This window comes from Ranitomeya variabilis, chromosome 2 (genome assembly GCF_051348905.1).
Source record: "Ranitomeya variabilis isolate aRanVar5 chromosome 2, aRanVar5.hap1, whole genome shotgun sequence".
In the NCBI taxonomy this organism is placed as follows: domain Eukaryota; kingdom Metazoa; phylum Chordata; class Amphibia; order Anura; family Dendrobatidae; genus Ranitomeya; species Ranitomeya variabilis.
Window position 1 is genome coordinate 878615216 of NC_135233.1, and position 24625 is coordinate 878639840.

General features: G+C 41.8%; 1 protein-coding gene across 1 annotated transcript in view; it reads right to left on the bottom strand.

The window, feature by feature from the left end:
• The window catches only part of LOC143808075 (putative cation-transporting ATPase 13A4), a 226731-nt gene that overhangs the window by 168615 nt on the left and 33491 nt on the right, over positions 1–24625 (bottom strand). The window contains exons 8-13 of the mRNA XM_077290332.1: positions 20701–20835; positions 16687–16759; positions 14979–15110; positions 14362–14532; positions 14091–14248; positions 12134–12322 (exon numbers count right to left, since the gene is read on the bottom strand). Of these exons, the coding sequence (XP_077146447.1) occupies positions 12134–12322; positions 14091–14248; positions 14362–14532; positions 14979–15110; positions 16687–16759; positions 20701–20835 (858 nt within the window). The remainder of the gene's footprint in view (positions 1–12133; positions 12323–14090; positions 14249–14361; positions 14533–14978; positions 15111–16686; positions 16760–20700; positions 20836–24625) is intronic.

Here is a 24625-nt window from a genome sequence, read left to right on the forward strand (position 1 = left end):
GGGGCTACTCCACTCAAACTTTCCTGTGAGACGCCCCCTCTTCATCATCGGGACCACTCCCCACCCCAAAAGGCACATTAGTCACCGGCCCAATAAGACGACATACGGCATATAAGAAGACCCCCGACTTTTAAGAAGATTTCATATTTTAACTGGAAAAGTTGGGGGGTCGTCTTATACGCCCAGTCGTCTTATATGCCGGAAAATACGGTATTTAGTTCTGATGCATCACACACAAATCAGATTGCAAAAGTATTTAAACATAGGATGTAATGTAACAAAATATGTAAAAAGCCAAGGGGGTGATTACTTTTGCAAGCCATGGTAGGTATATAGAACCTAGGATTCTTGATGTAGGGCCTAGAGAGAGATGAACTAGAATTCCTGAGAAAAGGATAGTGATAACAAAAACAGGTAGAGTTAGGGATGAAAATAATATGGCTTTAGAGTATACGGCATGGGTAGCGTATGGGATAACATTTGGATATTCAGGAGGAGGTAATTACTGTGGCTGTGTAAAGTAACACAGTCCTGGATGTGACCCCTTAGAAGTGAAAACAATTCTTCAGTGTTTTAGTTATTCTGTTAATTCTGCAGCATTTAGCAATTGTGCCATCTTGTGTGCATTGAAAACAAACTCTTGTGTGTCATCTCAGAGCTGAAATCAATAGGTATATTGTACCCACTATTAAAACCGTGTCCAATAAGCTCCTGTGCCACTGTGTATGCAGTTACGTTCAGCACAGGCAATCTGTTGTAATTCTTTGGTGAACAATTGTCCTATTTTAATGGGGAACCAACTGACTGAACTCCACTCTACAGCTTTTAATAAATGAAGTTTGGGATAACTGGTAGGACTCCTCATTCCCACAAAGCATTCAAAGACATGAAAAAGTGGCAGCATATTAGTGATCGCACAGAGGGCAGACCGCCAGGCAACAGGGGGGTGCACCAATCCAGTCCTTTTTAATATTCAATAAGGAGACAGCTTGTTTTCTGCACACTGTCTCCTCACTGAATAAGTGGGACGCAGGTTCAGGCAGAGCACAGAGCTGTTAAAGCGATGACACAGACATGCAGCATGACGCACAGGGGCGGACCTACCGCCGGTTCAACCGGTGCAGCCGCACCGGGGCCCGGAGGTGGAGGTGGGCCCTTGCAGGCAGGGACATACAGGGGCCCGGCTTTGTGCTGCTGCAGTAGATCGGTGCACGGGTGCAGGCCCCGCACTGTATTAGCAGTGTACAAGTGCCGGCCGGCATCCTCCTATTGCAGACACAGCAGGAGCCTGTGTGTCTGCTGATCTGACGTCACCTGCGCGCCGGAGAGGAGAGATGAAGTTAGTAGAAAGCCATGGGGTCCCGGGCAGGAGGTATGTGACGGGCTTCATCTCACTCCTGCTTTCTTATCTGCTTTCTGTAGAGGATCTCTCTGTACTGTGAGATTTATTGCACCACCTTAAGTTTACATACAGATAAGGTCTCGGCTCCAGCGTCACCCGATCTGCATGTAAGCTGAAGCTGCAGCAATAAGTCACAGTGATCCTCACCCTGCACTGTGTGACCCTGAGCCCGGCTCCAGGACATCCCACATTATATATCAGATGTATATTTGTACTATGTGCACATATATAGTGTTATATGCACTGAGCACTGACCAGGCTGCAGGAACTCACATTATAATATAGTATATTATAATGTGAGTTCCTGCAGCCTGGTCAGTGCTCAGTGTATATAACACTATATATGTGCACATAGTACAGTGCACAGTATATACAGTATAGAGCCTCATGTGCAGTCATTATACAGTATGGAGCCTCATGTGCAGTCATTATACAGTATGGAGCCTCATGTGCGGTCATTATACAGTATGGAGCATCATGTGCGGTCATTATACAGTATGGAGCCTCATGTGCGGTCATTATACAGTATGGAGCATCATGTGCGGTCATTATACAGTATGGAGCATCATGTGCGGTCATTATACAGTATGGAGCATCATGTGCTGTCATTATACAGTATGGAGCCTCATGTGCGGTCATTATACAGTATGGAGCATCATGTGCGGTCAATATACAGTATGGAGCATCATGTGCGGTCATTATACAGTATGGAGCATCATGTGCGGTCATTATACAGTATGGAGCATCATGTGCGGTCAATATACAGTATGGAGCATCATGTGCGGTCAATATACAGTATGGAGCATCATGTGCGGTCAATATACAGTATGGAGCATCATGTGCGGTCAATATACAGTATGGAGCCTCATGTGCAGTCATTATACAGTATGGAGCATCATGTGCGGTCATTATACAGTATGGAGCATCATGTGCGGTCAATATACAGTATGGAGCATCATGTGCAGTCATTATACAGTATGGAGCATCATGTGCGGTCATTATACAGTATGGAGCATCATGTGTGGTCATTATACAGTATGGAGCATCATGTGCGGTCAATATACAGTATGGAGCATCATGTGCGGTCATTATACAGTATGGAGCATCATGTGCGGCAATTATACAGTATGGAGCATCATGTGCGGTCATTATACAGTATGGAGCATCATGTGCGGTCATTATACAGTATGGAGCATCATGTGTGGCCATTATACAGTATGGAGCATCATGTGCGGTCATTATACAGTATGGAGCATTATCTGCGGTCATTATACAGTATTGACCATCATGTGTGGCCATTATACAGTATGGAGCACTGTGTGGCCATATTTTTTTATTTATAATTATTCTTTATGAAAGTGTGATCAGCAGTGCTAAATGGGTGTGGTTGGGACGTGGATATGGGTGTGACTAGTTATGAATGGGTGTGGCCAGAGGCATGGCCTAAAATTTGCCGTGGCGCGCCGCAAGCTTTGTCTTTCTTTCCCATCTTCAAAAGTTGGGAGGTATGATGCTGGGCAGGGAGGGGGGCCCAGACACATTTCTTGCACAGGGGCCCAAAGCTGTCAGTGTCCGCCACTGATGACGCATCACTGCATTCTTATTCTGACAGCTCTGTCCCCAGCTTCTCCCTTACATTCTGCTGTTTAAGAATACTGCAGTTAGAGATTATATCATAGGGAGGAATGGAGCCTTCCTCATAACAGTGCAAAGCTCATAACACCAATCAACAGCAGTGGTTGTGTATGAAAGTCAGTAAGAGGAGTGACTTACTGCAAGAGGGGGCTCTTAATAGAGGATAAAAAGGAGTGATGTTCTGCAAGATGTGGCTGTGAATAAGGGCCAAAAAGTAGTGATGGTCTGCAAAATGTAGCTGTGACTAGAGGCAAAAAGGAGTGATTGTCTGCAGGGTGGAGTTGTATATTAATGAGAAGAGTGATATATTGCAGGATGAGGTTTATTAATAGGGAGCAACAAGGATGAATGTATGGCAGGATAGGGCTGTAAATGGGGCAAAAAGGAGTGATGTACTGTGTTGTACAATGGGACTTTGAAAAGGGGGCAAAAGGAAGTGATGTTTTACAGGATATGGCTGTGAATATGGATCAAAAAAGAGAAATTATCTGCAGGATTGTACTGTAAATTTGGGAATGAAAGGATTGATTTCCTGTAGGATGGGGCATTATGTATATGTTGGGAGTGCAATATTCTAGGATGACACTGTGAATAGACAGCAAAATGCTTAATGTACTGCAGGATAGGGCTGTGAACAGGGGTCAAAAAGGAGTGATGTTCTGAAGGATGAGGATCTGAATAATGGTCTGAAAGCAGTGATGTTCTGAAGGATGAGGATCTGAATAATGGTCTGAAAGTAGTGATGTTCTGCAGGATGGGGCTATATGTAGAAGACAGGGGTCATACACTGCAGAATGGGAATGTAAATAAATAAGAGGAGTGCTGCAGATGCCTGGAGGTAGTGAGGTAGATAGAGGTAGAGGTAGGTAGAGGTAGTGAGCTCTCCTTAGTGCAGCAGAAGGCAGTTCTAATAATATTGCTTTTTAGTTTGCTGTGTGAAGTGAGGGCAGAGTGAATAGGGTAGCACTGAAAAGGACAGAATGGAGGAGACAGAATTGGGTGAGAGTGCTGAGGGTGACAATGGGTAGAGGGGGCAGCAATCAATGGACAGTGAAGAGGGGGAACTGCATGGGAAGGGAGAGAACTGAGAAGGAATGGCTTGGGGGCCAATGAGAGGGGGGAGTCGTTGTGCAAGCCATATTTATAAGGAGGGCCAGCTTAGGGCCCATATGCTCATAGGGGAGGATAGTGTAAAGGTAATATTTTGTAAGAGAGAACAGAGTGGAGGCCATGTCTCATAAGAGGGACAGTGTGGAATCATATTTTGTGTAAAAAGCACATAGAGTGGCAATTATTTATTTAAGGGCACAACAGTGGCAGATATTTTTATATAGGGGGCATTATAATAACACTGTTTACGAGCATCATGTTGGGATGTGCAGCAGTAGGCTAGAGAAGAGGCAAGTCTGCAGAGATGAGCTGTGAATGTGAAAAGTCATTGCAACATCTGGACAAGATGGAGAAGAAAGGAAAGAAAATGAGCACAGAAGACATCACACATAAGGTACCTGTATGTAAAATGCATAGAACAAATAGAGGAGAAAATCCAGCTTCCAAAAATATCAAAATTTATTGAAGATAAAATCCAGAGTCCAAAAACATGGTTCACAGGAGAAGAAATAGCAGCAAGCTACATGTTTCGAACAATAAGTTCTTTTTCAAAGCTGCTCACCATGCACCAGAGTGAGGTTTAAATAGCAGCTGTGAAAATCACAGTGAATCACTCCACCACCTGATGCAGCAGTGATTATATACAATAAAAACGCAAAAATATCACAAAAAAACCAAATAAATATATAATATACATATGTAAAACATATAGTACAACTAGACAATGTGGATCTCTCAGTAATGAAACATAATTTCCTTGCGAGCATTTAAGCCCATGGGATAGCAAGTGTTAAGGTAAAACATCCAATAAGCTTCACGCGTCATTAGACGTCTCTTCAAGTCTCCTCCTCTGGCTGTCATCCCAAGCTTCTCAATGCCGACAACCCGAAGGAATGCAGTATTTCTTTGATGACTGGTAATAAAATGCTTAGAGGCATGAGACACAGAACGATTATTATTAGTAGACACAACAATATCAGTGATATGTTCAGAGATACGCGTCTTTAACATGCGAGTGGTACAACCTATGTAACTTAATTTGCATTTAATGCATGTTATCATATAAACCACATTCTTGCTATTGCAGTTAATAAATTGCTGGATTTTATGTTCTTGTTTATCACTGCTATCAGTAAAAGAATGCGTGACAACGGAATGGGCACATGTGCGACATTTTGAAGCACCACAGTGATAAAAGCCTATATGGTGTAACCATGTATGGGAGACTTTACTGGATTTAAATAGGCTGGGTGAGAGAATGTCAGACAAAGTAGTAGCCTTTTTTGCAATCACCTGACAGCCTGAAGACAGAATTTCGGAAAGAATCTCATCCTCATATAAAATAGGAATGTTTTTCAAGATAAGAGATTTAATATCGTTGTATTGAGGACTATATTTAATAGAGCAAAAGGTTTTTTTATTTTGATACAATTTATTCTCCTTATTCTTTGATAACAGCATATCGCTGCGTTTTTTTTGTTGTACTATGTTTTTAGCTCTATCAAGAGACCAATTAGAATAGCCTCTTTTTTCTAATTTTTTACAACACAGATCGGTCTCTTGCTTTAAAATACTAGCATCATTACAATTCCTGGTTATTCTGGTAAGCTCGCCCACTGGTATGAACTTTATTGTATGTCCAGGATGGCTGCTGGACGCATGTAAAATGCTATTACCAGAAAGGGGTTTGTGAAATGTGGAGGTGGTAATAACATGGCCCACAGTACTGCACAGTGTCAAGTCCAAGAAAGAAATCATATGCGGATTATGACTGCATGTGAAGCGAAGATTGAAATCATTAGAATTGAGATGGACAAGAAACTCTGGTATGGCAGACACATCGCCACTCCAGATAAGGAGTAAATCGTCGATGTATCTACCACACCAGAATATGTCCATCACAAATGGGTTACAGTCCGAATAAAAAAACAATTCCTCCCAATATGACATTACCAAATTAGCAACGGATGGTGAGTGTTTACCTCCCATAGAAACTCCTTTGCATTGGAGAAAGAACTGCTGATCAAAGGAGAAATAATTATGAGTCATTAAGAAAAAGATAACCTGTATAACATAATTGCACAAATCAATAGTGTAGTTACTGTACTTATGCAGATGAAATTCAAGTGCTTGAATGACAATATTTTGTGGAATACAGGTGTACAATGAAATGACATCACAACTTATCCATTGAAAACCATCACACCATGCAATATTAGAGAGCTGATGTAAAACATCTCTTGAGTCTCTCAGGAAACCTGGAACTCTCACAACCAATGGCTGTAGAAGAGAGTCCACCCATTGGCTTAGATGTTCCGTTAGAGAACCCATCCCTGATAATATAGGGCGCATTGGTGGAGGTGTAATACCTTTGTGTACTTTGGGTAAGCCATACATTGTAGGTATAGTGGGGCAATCAACCTTGAGATACTCAACATGTGTTCTGGTTAGAACACCCAAAGCTGCACCTTCATCTATCAAGCTGAACAGTTCTTTTTTGTAAGCCGATGTAGGATCTGAAGGCAGTTTTCTATACGTTGTGGTGTCATTCAAAAGATTGTTCATTTGATCCTTATACATCGATGTGTCCATGACAACAATCAGGCCACCTTTGTCTGCCTTTTTTATAATGATCTGGTCCATCTTTTTAATTTCCTGGAGAGCTCTGCGCTGCTTCCAATTTAAATTACCTTTATGTGTTCTGTGCTGGACATGTGTGTCTAAAGATCTCAAATCTCGTTCAATGACAGCTTGAAATCTGTCCATTATAAAAAAGGCAGACAAAGGTGGCCTGATTGTTGTCATGGACACATCGATGTATAAGGATCAAATGAACAATCTTTTGAATGACACCACAACGTATAGAAAACTGCCTTCAGATCCTACATCGGCTTACAAAAAAGAACTGTTCAGCTTGATAGATGAAGGTGCAGCTTTGGGTGTTCTAACCAGAACACATGTTGAGTATCTCAAGGTTGATTGCCCCACTATACCTACAATGTATGGCTTACCCAAAGTACACAAAGGTATTACACCTCCACCAATGCGCCCTATATTATCAGGGATGGGTTCTCTAACGGAACATCTAAGCCAATGGGTGGACTCTCTTCTACAGCCATTGGTTGTGAGAGTTCCAGGTTTCCTGAGAGACTCAAGAGATGTTTTACATCAGCTCTCTAATATTGCATGGTGTGATGGTTTTCAATGGATAAGTTGTGATGTCATTTCATTGTACACCTGTATTCCACAAAATATTGTCATTCAAGCACTTGAATTTCATCTGCATAAGTACAGTAACTACACTATTGATTTGTGCAATTATGTTATACAGGTTATCTTTTTCTTAATGACTCATAATTATTTCTCCTTTGATCAGCAGTTCTTTCTCCAATGCAAAGGAGTTTCTATGGGAGGTAAACACTCACCATCCGTTGCTAATTTGGTAATGTCATATTGGGAGGAATTGTTTTTTTATTCGGACTGTAACCCATTTGTGATGGACATATTCTGGTATGGTAGATACATCGACGATTTACTCCTCATCTGGAGTGGCGATGTGTCTGCCATACCAGAGTTTCTTGTCCATCTCAATTCTAATGATTTCAATCTTCGCTTCACATGCAGTCATAATCCGCATATGATTTCTTTCTTGGACTTGACACTGTGCAGTACTGTGGGCCATGTTATTACCACCTCCACATTTCACAAACCCCTTTCTGGTAATAGCATTTTACATGCGTCCAGCAGCCATCCTGGACATACAATAAAGTCCATACCAGTGGGCGAGCTTACCAGAATAACCAGGAATTGTAATGATGCTAGTATTTTAAAGCAAGAGACCGATCTGTGTTGTAAAAAATTAGAAAAAAGAGGCTATTCTAATTGGTCTCTTGATAGAGCTAAAAACATAGTACAACAAAAAAAACGCAGCGATATGCTGTTATCAAAGAATAAGGAGAATAAATTGTATCAAAATAAAAAAACCTTTTGCTCTATTAAATATAGTCCTCAATACAACGATATTAAATCTCTTATCTTGAAAAACATTCCTATTTTATATGAGGATGAGATTCTTTCCGAAATTCTGTCTTCAGGCTGTCAGGTGATTGCAAAAAAGGCTACTACTTTGTCTGACATTCTCTCACCCAGCCTATTTAAATCCAGTAAAGTCTCCCATACATGGTTACACCATATAGGCTTTTATCACTGTGGTGCTTCAAAATGTCGCACATGTGCCCATTCCGTTGTCACGCATTCTTTTACTGATAGCAGTGATAAACAAGAACATAAAATCCAGCAATTTATTAACTGCAATAGCAAGAATGTGGTTTATATGATAACATGCATTAAATGCAAATTAAGTTACATAGGTTGTACCACTCGCATGTTAAAGATGCGTATCTCTGAACATATCACTGATATTGTTGTGTCTACTAATAATAATCGTTCTGTGTCTCATGCCTCTAAGCATTTTATTACCAGTCATCAAAGAAATACTGCATTCCTTCGGGTTGTCGGCATTGAGAAGCTTGGGATGACAGCCAGAGGAGGAGACTTGAAGAGACGTCTAATGACGCGTGAAGCTTATTGGATGTTTTACCTTAACACTTGCCATCCCATGGGTTTAAATGCTCGCAAGGAAATTATGTTTCATTACTGAGAGATCCACATTGTCTAGTTGTACTATATGTTTTACATATGTATATTATATATTTCTTTGTTTTTTTTGTGATATTTTTGCGTTTTTATTGTATATAATCACTGCTGCATCAGGTGGTGGAGTGATTCACTGTGATTTTCACAGCTGCTATTTAAACCTCACTCTGGTGCATGGTGAGCAGCTTTGAAAAAGAACTTATTGTTCGAAACATGTAGCTTGCTGCTATTTCTTCTCCTGTGAACCATGTTTTTGGACTCTGGATTTTATCTTCAATAAATTTTGATATTTTTGGAAGCTGGATTTTCTCCTCTATTTGTTCTATTGCTTCACGTGAAGACTGCACGTCATCCGGGCTTCCCCACAACAAATGCCTAGTAGGTGAGCTGGTTTTGTCACATTTTTTTTTTTTTCTTCTGTAAAATGCATATACTGTATGTGATGCTGACTGTGACTACCAGTACTGTGGTTTCTGTATGGTTCGCCGTCTGATGATGGCTTATAACAGCAACTCCCAGAACCTCCTTAACATTGTTAAGAATATCCTGGAAACTGCATTTTCATGTGATACTAATGTACATGGCGGGGGCAGACCTGATTTTACAGTTAATCACTGTACTAAACTTGGAGTAAATTCATTTACTGATGATGGTTCTGGTGCTGTATTTCTGTACTGATGATCATTCTAGTGATTTATTCATGTACTGATGGTAATTGTGGTGCTGTTATTATGTAACAATTATGGTTCTGGTACAAAATTTATGTCGATAAGGTGGTTCTGGTGCCCTTTTCATGCACTTATAGTTGTTATCAGGTGTGCTTATGCTGTCAATGGATGAGGGAAGGGGAAGAATTTCCTAAGTGACATACTGTATCTATGGAAAGTTAGGGTGTGTGTATGTGGATATGTGGATATGAATGTGTTTGTTTTATGCATGTATGGTAGTGTAAGTGTAGTGAGCATTAAACTATAGTCGACAGAACCTGCTTGTCTAATATGTATAGAAACCTCTAGACTCTTCCAGGAGAGACGATGCATGTTGATTTTTGGCAATAACTCTGTAATTGAGAACAGAGAAGCTCTCAGCTGAGCTGAATGTGTATGAGCGTGTCAGAAAAATGCTTACAGTTTTGACTAGCAGAAATCTAATGTGTATGGAGGGCTTAAATAAGTTTCCTGTTTTCACGAATGTTGGGTCCCTAGGCAAAGATTGTTGTAAAAATAAACCATGCTGGACCAAGGGAGAGTAAGCAAAGCACAGTTATTTTATTAAACAGACTGCAGCCAGGGAACAAGGATCTAAGGAAATATATTGTCACACAAGTAGCACAAGAAGGCGCCATTAAGATGTCCCTTTTTATTTTTTTGTATTTGTGAACATTAAACTGAAAGAAATGAGCTGGAGTCAAGTTGGGGTGCCTGCTAAATAGTAGCATGTTCACATTGGCTAAAAAAACAGACAAAACCCAACCTGTTTTGGACTTTGTTTTTCAGCCAATGTGAACATGCTCATCTTTTACGTCCTTACTAATGTGACTCCAGTACATTTCTTTCAATTTAGCTTTAGTTTTCTGCATTTAGTGCAGGTAAGGGTATGCCCTCCCTTCCTTTGAGCTGGATATCACATTTAAAAAGCTCCTCACTAACTGTGTGTTCATGTTTGGGACCCAGTCCTGCTCATCCCTTATTAACACAGGACGTCACTATGATGCAGGGTAACGTTTTAATATTAGAGGTTAGGACCATCCCTAGCTTGGTTACACCTTGACGTTGGTGGGATGGCTTTTACGCTTTTTTTAATCAAAAACAATGTTCACTAGGTACCCAATGATTTGGGTTTTTGCAAGAAAATTTACTATTTTGATTGGTGTGGTATTAATTTTTCTCAAATGTAAAAAAAACCATCTCCAAGTTTGTCCAAATGTTTCTCAAAATCTTTAGACAGTGAAAGTGTACTTGTTCCCTTGAATTAGTGAGTTTGATCCATAAATGAAATGAAAAACAGACACAGACATGGTAAAGGCCAGTAGTCTATAATGAATAATGTGCCCTATCTGTAAAAAACACAGATAGTACACATATGTGAATAATGGCCTTTCAGGCATTTCAACCTAAGAGGGGGGAGGGTTCTATAGAAATTTGGGTGATAATTGTTATGGAAATTGTACTGATCAATGCATTTAACACATAGCAGATCAAATATCATCTTAGATCCAGGGTATTAGCAGACAGTACCACACCTGATAGGCTTACCTACAACAGCTCAACAGGCAGTCATGCAAAGTTTCAGCAAACAGTATCACTCTTGAAATTAGGGTTGACACCCAGCTGTTCTACTTATTAAAAGACATGTATTTGCATATATTCATCCATAGTTTCATGTACTTACAATAACTTAAAGAAGTTGTTCAGTACTTGATGGCTTATCCATATCCTTTGGATAGTTTGGATAGGTCATCAATATCAGATTGTTTTTGGGTTTGACACCATTCATCAACATGTTCTGTTTGCAGGTCCTGCGGCATCCAGAAGTGAAGCAGACCACAACTCCATACATGATAGTTGTGTTTCTCATGTATAAACATGTGCACTCATGTGTTTTGTGTAAACTGTGGGGTGGGTCCACAAAAGGACAAGTTTGCACAGGACTCTATTCAGACGACGGCTGGCCCTGTTAGTGTGCATTAAAACACTCTATAATCTTTATATTTGTTTTCAATGCCAGTCATTTTTGTTGAAGTTCAAGAATTAGTGTGACTCTTAAATATGGCCCAAAGATGACACTTAGAAACTCCGTTGTGTAAACTGTATACTTCTTTGCTTATCCGTGAACTGAGACATTCAGCGTCTAAAAATCATTCTTGGCCAGAGCAGCTTGCTAATTGGTCAAGTGAACACTACACCCTAGTCACTAAGGGTATTGAGCAGTGGAAGGTTATGAAGTGATTCCCTAAATGAACCCATAGAGACCCTCAGCTAAAGCTGTGAGGTTACTGCTGTATCCAACATATGACTGGATTGTGGTGGATAGGTGTGTGTATGGCATTACTATGTACTGTATTTGTGCAACTTAGAGGTATGTCACACTACATGTTATGGGGGGGATGGATTGTTAATTCTGGGTGTGTGATTGCACATGTGTATATAGATATGTGCGTGTGTTATGTGTGTACAATGCCAGAATAAATGTTTGCTCCATGTAACAAAATGTCCATCTACAGCTCTGGATGATTAGTTATTACACTGCTAGCAGAACCAACCAAAATTGTCTGTGGTCCACTTTAGATTAGATTTCATTGAGTATAATATGAAAATAAGATATACTAACCTTATCAAAGCAGAATAGGTTCAGCTGACCACACATGTTGATTCTGTCTGCATTGAGACAAAATATTTGCTTCTTTCTCAATCTTCGTTTTGCATACAGAATTCCAACCATGAGAGCAGCAGGTATGACTGGAGAGATGCAACAGACTATAAGAACACAAACTTCAACGATAATATTCCTAGCAGACACCTAACAATATAAATAAATGGGAAATTAAAACATTGTTCAAAGGTCTCCAATTCACCATTTTTTCAAGCAGAATTGTGATGTAAAATATCTTAAAATGTAGCGTACAACTTGTGTAGAAATTTTGTGACTTTTGGCGCTTTCACACTACCTTCAGGTAGTTCCGCCAAAATGGGCAGAGCTGCGGAAGACCTTGGGAGGTACTGGGAGTGACAATGGCCACCTGACAAATTTATTAAAAATGGTGGTATTCCTTACCCTAGAAATGTTACTGGGTTAATATTTGTTGTGCGGCGCATGGAGGACACTGATAAGATGTGCCGAATTCATTAAGTAATGTGTGCCTCTTAATGAATTTGGTAAGTCTTATTCCTGCATTGCCCTCATTAAAACTGGCATATGAAACACCAGTCGTAGTGAATTGGGGCCAAAGTGTTATATGATATGTAGAGGTAAACTAATTAATTCGAATCAAACTGAACTTGTGTGGAATTTTTAGATATTTAGTAAATCCAGCTAATTCACACAATTTATGATTTACTTTGCACAGTTAGCCTAAAATAGTCACTGACATTTTACACATTGCAAAAGATTGTCAACAATGACATCTCAAAGAAAGCTCATGTGGCATAGCACTGCCAAGAGTGACTATCATGGCTTGTATATGAGCAGAGGCAGGGAACACAGCAGCCATTTTGTGGCCAATCTGGATAGTGAGAGGCCATTATAGTTCATAGCTCAGCCAAAGAGATAGAGAGAGAATGCCATAAAAACACAGGAGAAATTGTACTGTACAGATACTGTGCAAAATCACAGGAGTCAAAAAGATTACAATGTGAAGAAAATAGACAACTACAGAATTACAGTGGCATGTAAAAGTTTGGGCACCCCTGGTCAAAATTACTGTTATTGTGAAGAGTTAAACAAGTTGAAGATGAAATGATCTCTAAAAGGCCTAAAGTTAAAGATGACACATTTCCTTGGGCACCCTGCATGTTTAGTATCTAGTAATATCCCCCTTTTGAAAGTATCACATATTGTAAATGCTTTTTGTCACCAGCCAAGAAGCTTTGAATTTTTTTTAAGGGATATTCATCCATTCTTCCTTGGAAAATACTTCCAGTTCCGTGAGATTTCTGGGTCATCTTGCATTCACTGTCTTTTTGAGCTCTAGCCACAGATTTGCTGGCACAAGGTTAGAGTAGGCTGGGAGAGCTGGGATATTTGCATCAACTGGCCTTTCCTAATGATGATAGCGATTAGCGAACAAGCCATAACCCTAACAGGGTTGATCAAACTTATCTGAACACACAAATCTCCAAGGGTGCCCAAACTTTTATATCAATCCATTTTTCTATTTGTCATTTTTAAAATAAAAACAAATTACAACATATTTTTTTTAAATACAAAGGAAATGTGTCATCTTTAACTTGAGGCCTTTTAGAGATCATTTCATCTTCAACTTGCTTCACTGTCCACAATAACAGTAATTTTGACCACGGGTGCCCAAACTTGACATGCCACTGTAACTGACAGGGAGGTAAGAATGAGTAAGTCATAGGCTTGGAGTACAGTTGTTTAACTGAAAATTAATCCTCCTGGAATAATATCTCATACATAATATGTTAAATAAATATACAGTACTTGTATTGAAGAAATATATAGTAAATATATATTTTATAATAGCTCAGCCAGCATTTATTTTTTACCATTCTGTCTAATTGGTTCTTAAATAATATTGTTCCAAAAGTAAAAAAAAAAAATACATTACCTTTCTCAGCGCATTTATAGTAACTGCATAAATAAGGCCAATGATGGCGAGGAATGTCAAAAATATGTAAAACCAGCGTACATCTCGATGGAACTTGAAGTTTAAAGGTTTAGGGTACAAAATAGATCTCACCATGTCACCTTTAATAGTATTGAAACCTATGATAAGAGCAAACATTTTCATATTAGTATATGCCCTTTTGGATTTTGCTGTATTTTTCCAGACCCATTTTTTTAAGTTTGATGTGTTATTGAGTACTGTCTAAGCTCACCAGTCCTTAAGACTACAGCTCTGGCTGGACCTTGTGCAGTGGATTCGGTCCTTATCACTTCAGTACCACAAAACAAGACATGGCGCTTATAATCTTCTCCACTGTACTGCTTCCATGGCATTTTGTCATCTCCGTTTGGTAGCTGTGTTTTTGTCACAGGGATTGATTCTCCTGAAAGCAGCGATTAAATACAAGCTCAGTATTTCAATTAAAAATGTTCCAGGAGCCATTAATTTCTGCTGTCGTTCTGTAAAATGGTAATATTAGACATGTGGTCTCAAACGTCAAGTGTATTGCACCACATTTTTGGCCAGAAGAGAATGCTATTTGTGATGGTGAACCCAGGGATTCGCACATCACTAATAGCTGTCAATCTCTGATTAAAACCTCTAAAAGTAAAGTATAATAACACAGCTGTTCATTTTCTTTACATGGTGGAGAGGTATACAATTTCTCAAGGGTTCAAAGCTTTATAGGATTGTATCAATGGAAATTGATTGAATTTTCTTCTATCTGGGTTTTATCACTGCTCAAAAATATCAAATATTTTTTATACTTAGATATGGACTAAATAAGTCATGCTGTGGGAAGATTTTGCACACATACGCAAGCCTCACCTGTTAACATGCCTTCATTCACTACACATGTTCCATTGATTAAAATTGCATCACAAGACATAGAAAAGCCTTTGCCAGATAAAACAATGACATCTCCTGGAACTAAGTGGCAAGAATCAACCTGGTTGCAATCTAAAAAGGAATGTAAACATAGCAGTTGGACAAGTATATTTAGCCAAATCATCTCTAATAACGCTGATCCTTTATCAAAAAAATCAAATTTGGGGTTATTTCAGTTTTTTTTTTATTAATGGAACAATGTAGCCCCAAACAGTTCCTTAGACTGTAATGACACAAATGAAGTTCAGATGTACAGTTACCTTCTTTGCAGAAAGGCTCAAGAATACAGACTACTCAGTTTTTATGCCTGACTCCACTGAGAAAAAGCACAAATTTAGCCTATTTAAATTTGATTGTGTCATTGCAGTCTATTGGCTCTGTTTGGGAACCCTAACACACTGTATAAATGCAGTGTAAGGCTACTTTCACACTAGTGTTTTTTTTAATCCGTCGCAATCCATCGTTTTGGGCAAAAAACGGATCCTGCAAATGTGCCCGCAGGATGCATTTTTTGCCCATAGACTTGTATTAGCGACGGATCACGACGGATGGCCACACATCGCGTCCATCGTGCAACGGATCCGTCGTGTTTTGGCAGACCGTTGGCACGAAAAAACGTTCAAGTGTACGGGTCAGTCGCTATGCTAGTGTGAAAGTAGTCTAAATAGAGACTTTTAAGGATAAAGCAACTCCTGATTTATAAAGGTAAAGCCCACCATGCACATTACATGGCTGTCTGTCCTTATTGGCTAGTTTTTGCATACATAGAACATCTTGGTGGGCTAAGCGCTCCGGTACGTTCTATAGTTCCTGCCAGCCATGTCTTGTTCCAGCTTAACTCTGGGAAAACAGAAAGATCAGCAGTTCGAAAACGGACAGGCCAATCCTTAACTACTGAAGAAACTGTTTGGAGACATCAGCGCAAATTGGGTCTTATCCGATGTACAGTGAGATGACAATGGGTTATACCATACTCACCAGATGAAGCTATTGTTGAAGCGTGTGCAAATATCGGCTGCAGCAGATCCACGTGTCAGCTATTGACCATACTATACATAGATGAAGTGGTTACTGTGTATACGGTCCGTGCTGCAGATACATAGTAAATCCAAAAGAAATTTCATATAAAGAATGGTGGTTTATTTAACGCGTTTCAAAGTCTTAGTGACTTCTTCATCAGGAAATACCACACAAATCGTGTGTGGTATTTCCTGATGAAGAAGTCACTAAGACTTTGAAACGCATTAAATAAACCACCATTCTTTATATGAAATATCTTTTGGATTTACTATATATCTGCAGAGCGGACCGTATCTACAGTAACCCCTTCATCAATCCTTAACTACTCTGACAATCAATTGTCCGGGACCACCATACACATTAGACTGTCATAGAAACCCAACGATATTAGCATGTTCAGCCGAAATAAGTTTACCATAAATAGGTGGCTTAAGCGAAAACTGCCGGAAAAGATACATTCCACTCTGTTTAGGACTGTCTATAGCCTTGTTTGTTAAATTATATATATTTTTTAGCTACAATGGTCCAGACTGGACTATTGTACTGTCAAAAATGTTGTAACATGAGGCCATTGTAATTTGATGGACCACTGTTCCTCGCATTATCAAGTGAAAAAGAATATACGTACCACCATTTCTTTTATACACAGTCACTTTCATGTTATTATGAGCTTTGACCAAATTGTGGAGTTTTGAAGATTGCTTTAAAAAAAGACAGTATGTAAGTATGCAGTAGATATAACTGTAACCAAATAAATGGAAGGAAATGTTCAATAACCTTTCGATGTCTTACACACAAGTAGCAATGCTTATAAAAACACTTGCTGACTATTCCTTAATGCTATGGGCACAGGGTACCTTTTAGTCCCGGCACATCTTCTTCAAGAAACTGCTGTCAGTCATTTTTCTTGAAGTGGCGTTGTTTACATCATTCTGAGAGTGGCTTCACTGACAATGTCTTATGCCCTGTACTATCAATTATATGAAGTGGGTAGCTTCCTAATGGAAGCTGCCGGGACAATGAGCATATTATTGCTTTTATGTTTAATATTGCTAATAAAGTAAATCATGGGCCTAGAAGCATAGTTTGAGGCTACACACACCTATGTTCTGTAAAAATGATTTTTACTTATTTTGAGCTTAAAAAGTTGTACCAAGTTTAAGGATGCAGTCTTAAGCCATATACATGAAATATGCTTAACAGAGTGAAGTGGACTAACGGAGGGATGGTAAAATGGGAGCCCTTGAGACATAGGACCAATAGTGGAAAATTATACAATCTGCGGACCTGGAACTTGGTCTTAGTGTACCACAGTGAGATTTCCTATTCGATGGAAATGAGTGAGAAGGGGTGTCTATCAGACACCCCCATTACTAGCCCACTAAGTTAAAGAAAAAAACACATAGGAAAAAAGAATCCAGCATTTCTCTAGTGCAACCTATGGAGCATTTTTCTGAGAATGACACTTCATAGGTTACTCACAGTCATGTCTCACGGTCGATGACGGAAGTAATGACATGACCGCAAGTGACCTATGCAACCTCATTCTTTATTACTTACCTGTGGACTTGATGCTTCCTGAAATTACACATCTGACATCAACCTCACAAACTATTACCCTGATTACCACAGCATCAGGGCAATCAGAAAGAGCTGAGGCTAAATGCAAGAATTGGCACATCTGATGGATGCGCCATTTCTATTGCGGATGAGGGCTGATCATATTAGTCTGGGAAGGGGACAATATCCATGGATCTACCCGTCATATTACCATCAACCCCCAGTTGTATCCTTTGCCTTAGCTGGTTAAAAAAAATAAGGGGACCCCACGTCATTTTTGGGGGGTCAACCAATTTTTCATAGCCAGCAATGGCAAAGCTGGCTGCTGAGGGCTGATAATAATAGGCTGGGAAAGTCCATGGATATTGGCCCCTTCCAAGCATAAGACCATCTCACAGCTATCTGTTTTCCCTTAGCTGGTTATTAAAAATTGGGGGGACCCCACGCTGCTTTTTTTCATTTATTTATTCATTCATTTTTTTAACATGTACAGTAAACTACACATGGAAGGCATTGCTCAGCTCCTCTGCCTCCTGGTTCAAGACTATTATTTCTTATATTTTTTATGCTATGTTATTTTTAGCAATTTCCCTATCCACATTTGTTTACAGGGCAATTGTCCTGCTCTTACTTTCATTTTGCTTCCTTTTTAAGCCCCCTAGCCCTTACTATGACCATTTTACAGCACCAAAGTTTGAGTCCCCATTGACTTATATAGGGTTCGGCATTAAGTTCAGGTACCCGAAGCCGAACTTTGGACTAAACTTCGTCCGAATCCGATGTACCTGAACTTCCAAGGGTCCACTCATCCCTACTGACCAAGAACATTGTAAAAATATTTGTGTTCATTCAGTTGGGTTTATTCTACAGCATTCAATACATTTCCCTATAACTGTTTTAAAACCATTAGCACACATTCACACTTTCACTATTCAGTCAGTATTTTTCAGGCAAAACCAGAAGTGGGTGAAAAATGCAGAAGTCGCGCAAAGTTTTTATAAGGCCAGGGTCACACTTAATGTATGAAAAATCGGACCGATGCTCCCTGCCGAGAGTCGCACAAGTGTTCTCCGTATGGTCATCCGTGTGTAATGCGTTTGAAATGCGATGATGCGATTTTATCATACCTATGCATCCGTATGACATGCGTATGGCTTTACATTTCTCACTGCTTTTCCCAATTGAATTTAATGGCTCAATGGGCTGAAATGAGGAAAATGTGTGTGTATTTGTCGCAAGCTAGATGAATGGTCCGTTTGGGGTCCGAGTTTTTCTCGCACCCATAGGCTTGCATTGGCGAGTCTCGGATGATATACACATATAATCGTATCATGCTGCGATTTTACAAGCACGTAGAATACGCCTGAAAAAAAATACGTGATGTGAGCTGCCCCATAGATTAACACTGGTCCGAGTGCTATGCGATCTTTTCTTGCATAGCACTTGTCTGTATTCTATGGTAGTGTGACCCCGGCCTTAGGCCGAGATGTGATGATGCAAGAAAATTGCATAATCGCATTATAAACGCGTTACACATGGATGACTATACGGAGAACACTTGTGCGACTCTCGGCTGGGAGACTCAGACCAATTTTTCATATGTTTAGTTTGACCCCAGCCTTATACTTTTCCTCTGACTGTTCCACTACTGGTTTTGATTTACAAATTCTGTCAGTTTATTGATAGTTAATCATCAGTGCAGGACTAGAAAGAGTCAATTCTATGTAATAAGATATATTACAATGTTTTCTGTCTACACTATTGATACATGTAAAAAACATTAAATTGATGGCTGCTTTTTAAACATATTGTGCCTTTTAAAGAAGACCTATCTTCAGCTCAAAAGTGGCAGTTTTTGCTCTTACTTTGTTCATGCTGCTTCCCTGAGTATTCCATTTTCTTTTTTTTTACATGTTTATGGTGTTTATCAAGAAGATGTTGTTCACAGGGTAATAATGCAGAGCAGCCTAAATATACACCCCAGAGAATCTTATGAGTCAAGCCCCCTTGTAAAGACCAGGAAAATAAAATAAAATAAAAACTAGCCACTTTTGACCTTGCAACTGAACCTTTTGAAAGTAACAATAATAAATACACGTTGAGCCTGAATTATCAAGGATTTTTCTTCCGTTTTCTGGAGTAAAACACCTTAAATTGTCATAAATTCTTAGCTCAACTCACATTTGCACATACATTTTGCAACTCCTGCCATTTTTACCCCAATTAACCAAAGTTTACGCTATGTTAGTGTCAGAAATATACTCTAGTCCATGACTAAAGTAAGACTGACATACAAATCGCCAGTTTAAATGAATCAGACCCTTTGAGTGCCACTGTAGCAACAGTTCTGTTCAGGAAACCAAATGCTGTTTGAATTTATTTGGCACAGAATCAGGGAAACTGCTTGGAATAACTCATCCTACATGTGCAACCTCTACAAAATCAAAACGGTAATAAAAAAAATTGTTAAAGGGAATCTGTCACCCCCTGGAAGTTATTAATATGGACACACAAGTAATAGAATGGTTAAACCAGTCTTACATGTATGCCTCATAGCTGCGGTGTGGATGTTGATAAATGCACTTTTAATGTTTTATGTTAATGATTTCTTCCAGGCTTCGGGGCGTGCAGTGTAGTAGCAGAGATTCGCCTGCACAGAAGATCGATGAAGACACTACCCATAGTAAGGCAGATAAGGTATCCATAACCGTGGGAGTGCAGAGCGCATGCGTGGGATTACGGCGCCGCAACTGCACATCACAGATCAGTGTGACGTGCATGGGAGCGGGGTGGTATTTTAATGAAGAGAGAAGGCAGGGATTTCTTCTAGGCACCGCTCGCCCTGTAGCCTGGAAGAAATCATTAGCATAAAACATTAAAAGTGCATTTCTCAACATCTGGACCACAGCTATGAATCATATAGGTAAGACTGGTTTAACCATTCTATTACCTGTGTGCCTATAGCAATAGCTTAAATGCATCCAGGGGGTGACAGATTCCATTTTAAAGACACTTTTGTGCAAAGTTGTCCAAGCCATAACAATGGATGAAGACAAACATATTATTATTTTTATTTATTTACCTGTCGATGCTCAAACAGTGATAATGCTATGCTGCACATACACAGCACAAGAATGGCCAAGCCGTAACCCAAATATCCTTCTACCAGCATCAGAATAATAGCAGCAAACTGGTACATGTATAATAAATCTACCACCTGCGTACAAAAACAAAATGTGAAATTACTGTTGATGAAGAATAAACAGCTTGTATCTTAGGCTAGATATACATGTTACCTATTCACTTACTGTGCTCCTCAGTACCTAAAAGGGTTGTCTAATGAAGATAACGCCTCTCAGATGGAAGCCACCACACAAATCAAACTATTGCTTTATGTTTGGCTTCTTATACCTCCAGCAAACTGCTGATTGTGAAGGGAAGGTACTGGCAGCAAGATTAATGCTGTGCAGTGTCCACTGCATAAAAACTGTATCATTTCATGTCAGCCATTCAAATAATGATCTATGAAGAGGGAAAGCTGTTAGCATATCCTTGCACTGGTTGAGAGGGTTCTCTTGAGCTGGGAACATATGTATGCTCTAATAATGCATATTGAAGGAGGTATTTTTTGTCCAATCACCTCAATGCCATGTATATATGATCAGTATTTGCAGGGCTGCCACTAGGGGGAGACATCCAATGACTGACACTGCACGTCATTGGGTGATAAGGGGTTAATAAATGTAAACAGTGTATATTATTGCATATATATATATATATATTCACCGATTATACACTACCAAAAAATCTCTTTGGTATTCATTAAAAACCTATAAATTCTAGAATATACTGTAAATACACACCAAAACATGAGAACTCAAAAAGTGATAATATAAAAAAAATCAAGTAGTCAAGCATAAAGGGGGATAGCCCTATTTGTTAACTACTCTTGTTCCAACCTGTCTGTAGACGATGGCACCCTTTTAAAATGCAACTGGCGCCACTGCTCCTCGTCGACTAGCCCTAGTCGTCCTCACAGCCGCCTCCTCAGCCTCACACTGTCGGACACAGGATGCCGACTCAACTCAGCGTCAGCAGCTTTCCCCTGCTGGATGCAGACTTCCCTCAGCAGCATCTCCTCACTACCGTACGCAGCCTCCCCCTGAAAGATGCAGCCTCCCCTCACTAGCCTCTCCTTTGCCAGATGCAGAATTCCCTCAGCAGCCTCACCCTGCTGGACACAGACTCACCTCAGTAGCTTTCCCTCAGCAGCTTCACCCTGCTGGATGCAGACTCCCCTCAGCAGCCTCCTCTCTCCTCACACCTCTGTTCAGCCTCCTCTCTCCTCACTCCCCTATGCAGCCTCCCCTCTCCTCACTCCCCTATTCAACCTCCCCTCTCCTCATTTCCCTCAGCAACCTCCCCTCACCGCACTACCCTCTGCAGCCTCCCCTCTCCTCACTCCCCTCTATAGCCTCCACTCTCCTCAGTCCCCTCTACAGCTTCTCTCTCCTCACTCCCCTCTGCAGCCTCCTCTCTCCCTACTACCCTCTGCAGCCTCCCATCTCCTCACTTCCCTATGCAGCCTCCCCTGTCCTCACTCACCTATGCAGCCTCTCCTCTTCTCACTCCCATCAGCAGCCTCCCATCTCCTCACTGCAGGCTCCCATCTTCTTAATCCCCTCAGCAGCCTCCCCTCTCATCACACCCCTCAGCAGCCTCCCCTCTCCTCACTCCCCTCTGCAGCCTCCCCTCTCCTCACTCCCCTCTGCAGCCGCCCATCTCCTCACTCCACTCTGGTGCCACCCCTCTCTTCACTCCCCTCTGCAGCCTCCCCTCTCCTCACTCCCATCAGCAGCTTCACATCTCCTCACTCACCTCAACAGTCTCCCCACTCCTTAGCAGCCTCCCATCTCCTCACTCCCCCTAGCAGGCTCCCATCTCCTCACTCCTCTCAGCAGTCTCCCATCTCCTCACTTCTCTCAGCAGCCTCCCATTTTCTCACTCCCCTCAGCAGCCTCCCATCTCCTCACTCCCTTCAGCAACCTCCCCTCTCCTCACTCACCTCATCAGCCTCCCCTATCCTCCCTCAATTCAGCAGCATCCCCTCTCTTCACTCATCTTAGCAGCCTCCCCTCTCCTCACTCATTTCAGCAGCCTCTCATCTCTTCACTCACCTCAGCAGCCTCCTATCTACTCACTCCCCTCTGCAGCCTCCCCTCTCCTCACTCCCTTATGCAGCCTCCCTTTCCCTCACTCCCCTAGGCAGCCTCCCCTCACGTCACTCCCCTATGCAGCCTCCTCTCACCTCACTCCCCTATGCAGCCTCCCCTCTCCTCACTCACTTCAGCAGCTTACCCACTCCTTACTTGCTTCAGCAGTCTCCACTCTCCTCACTCACCTCAGCAGCCTACCATCTCCTCACTCACCTCAGCAGCCTCCCATCTCTTCAGTTCCCTCAGCACCCTCCCATCTCCTCACTCCCCTCAGCAACCTCCCATCTCCTCACTTCCCTCAACAGCCTTTCATCTCCTCACTCCCCTTAGCAGCCTCCCATCTCCTCACTCCCCTTAGCAGCCTCCCATCTCCTCACTCCCCTCAGCAGCTTCTCTTCTCCTCACTCACTTTAGCAGCCTCCCCTTTCCTCATTCACTTCAGCAGCCTCCCCTTTCCTCTCTCACCTCAACAACCTATCCTCTCCTCACCTCAGCAGCCTCCCCTCAGCAACCTCTCCTCTCCTCAATTCCCTCAGCAGCCTCAAATCTCCTCACTCCCCTCAGCAGCCTCCCTTCTCCTCATTCCTCTCAGCAGCCTCCCATCTTTTCACTTCCCTCAGCAGCCTCCCATCTCCTCACTCCCCTCAGCAGCTTTCCATCTCCGCACTCCTCTCAGCAGCCTCCCATCTCCTCACTCTCTTCAGCAGCCCCCCATCCTCTCACTCCCCTCAGCAGCCTCCCATCTCCTCACTCCCCTTAGTAGCCTCCCATCTCCTCACTCTCTTCAGCAGCCCCCCATCCTCTCACTTCCGTCAGCAGCCTCCCATCTCCTCACTCCCCTTAGCAGCCTCCCCTCTCCTCACTCACCTCAGCAGCCTCCCCTCTCCTCATTCACTTCAGCAGCCTCCCATCTCCTCACTCACCTCAGCAGCCTCCACTGTCCTCACTCCCCTCAGCAGCCTCCCATCTCCTCACTTCTCTCAGCAGTCTGTCATCTCCTCTCTTTCCTCTGCAGCCTGCCCCTCTCCGCACTCTTCTCTGAATCCTCCCCTCTCCTCACTCCCATCAGCAGCTTCCCCTCTCACTCACCTCAACAGCCTTCCCTCTCCTAACTCACCTCTTCAGCCTCCACTCTCCTTAGCAGTCTCTCATCTCCCCATTCCCCCCAGCAGCCTCCCAACTTTTCACTTCCCTCAGCAGCCTCCCATCTCCTCACTCCCCTCAGCAGCTTCCCATCTCCTCACTCCTCTCAGCAGCCTCTCATCTCCTCCCTCTCTTCAGCAGCCCCCTATCTCCTGACTCCCCTTAGCAGCCTCCCATCGCCTCACTCCCCTCAGCAGCCTTCCATCTCCTCACACCCCCCCAGCAGCCTCCCCTATCCTCACTCACTTTAGCAGCCTCCCCTCTCCTCACTCACTTCAGCAGCCTCCTATCTCCTCACTCACCTCAGCAGCCTCCACTGTCCTCATTCACCTCAGCAGTCTCCCATCTACTCACTTCCCTCAGCAGCCTCTTCCAAGACCTCACACAATGCCCACCTCCTCTGACTGCCCACCGCTGACTTCAGTGTCTTCTGCATGTGCTTGCTGCTCTGCTCCAGAATGAAGAAGAGCGCACAGCGTGTCACATGACCGGCGTCAGGACCATGATGCACTCGGGCCTGCTGCTGTGGCTTAAAGGTACAGTACCAATTTCTGGCCGCCGCATGTATTAACAATACTGTAGGTGTATCTTTAAATCACCGCAGTGTTATGCATCTGGTTTGCAGCAGCCCTGAACTATTGCGCCTTG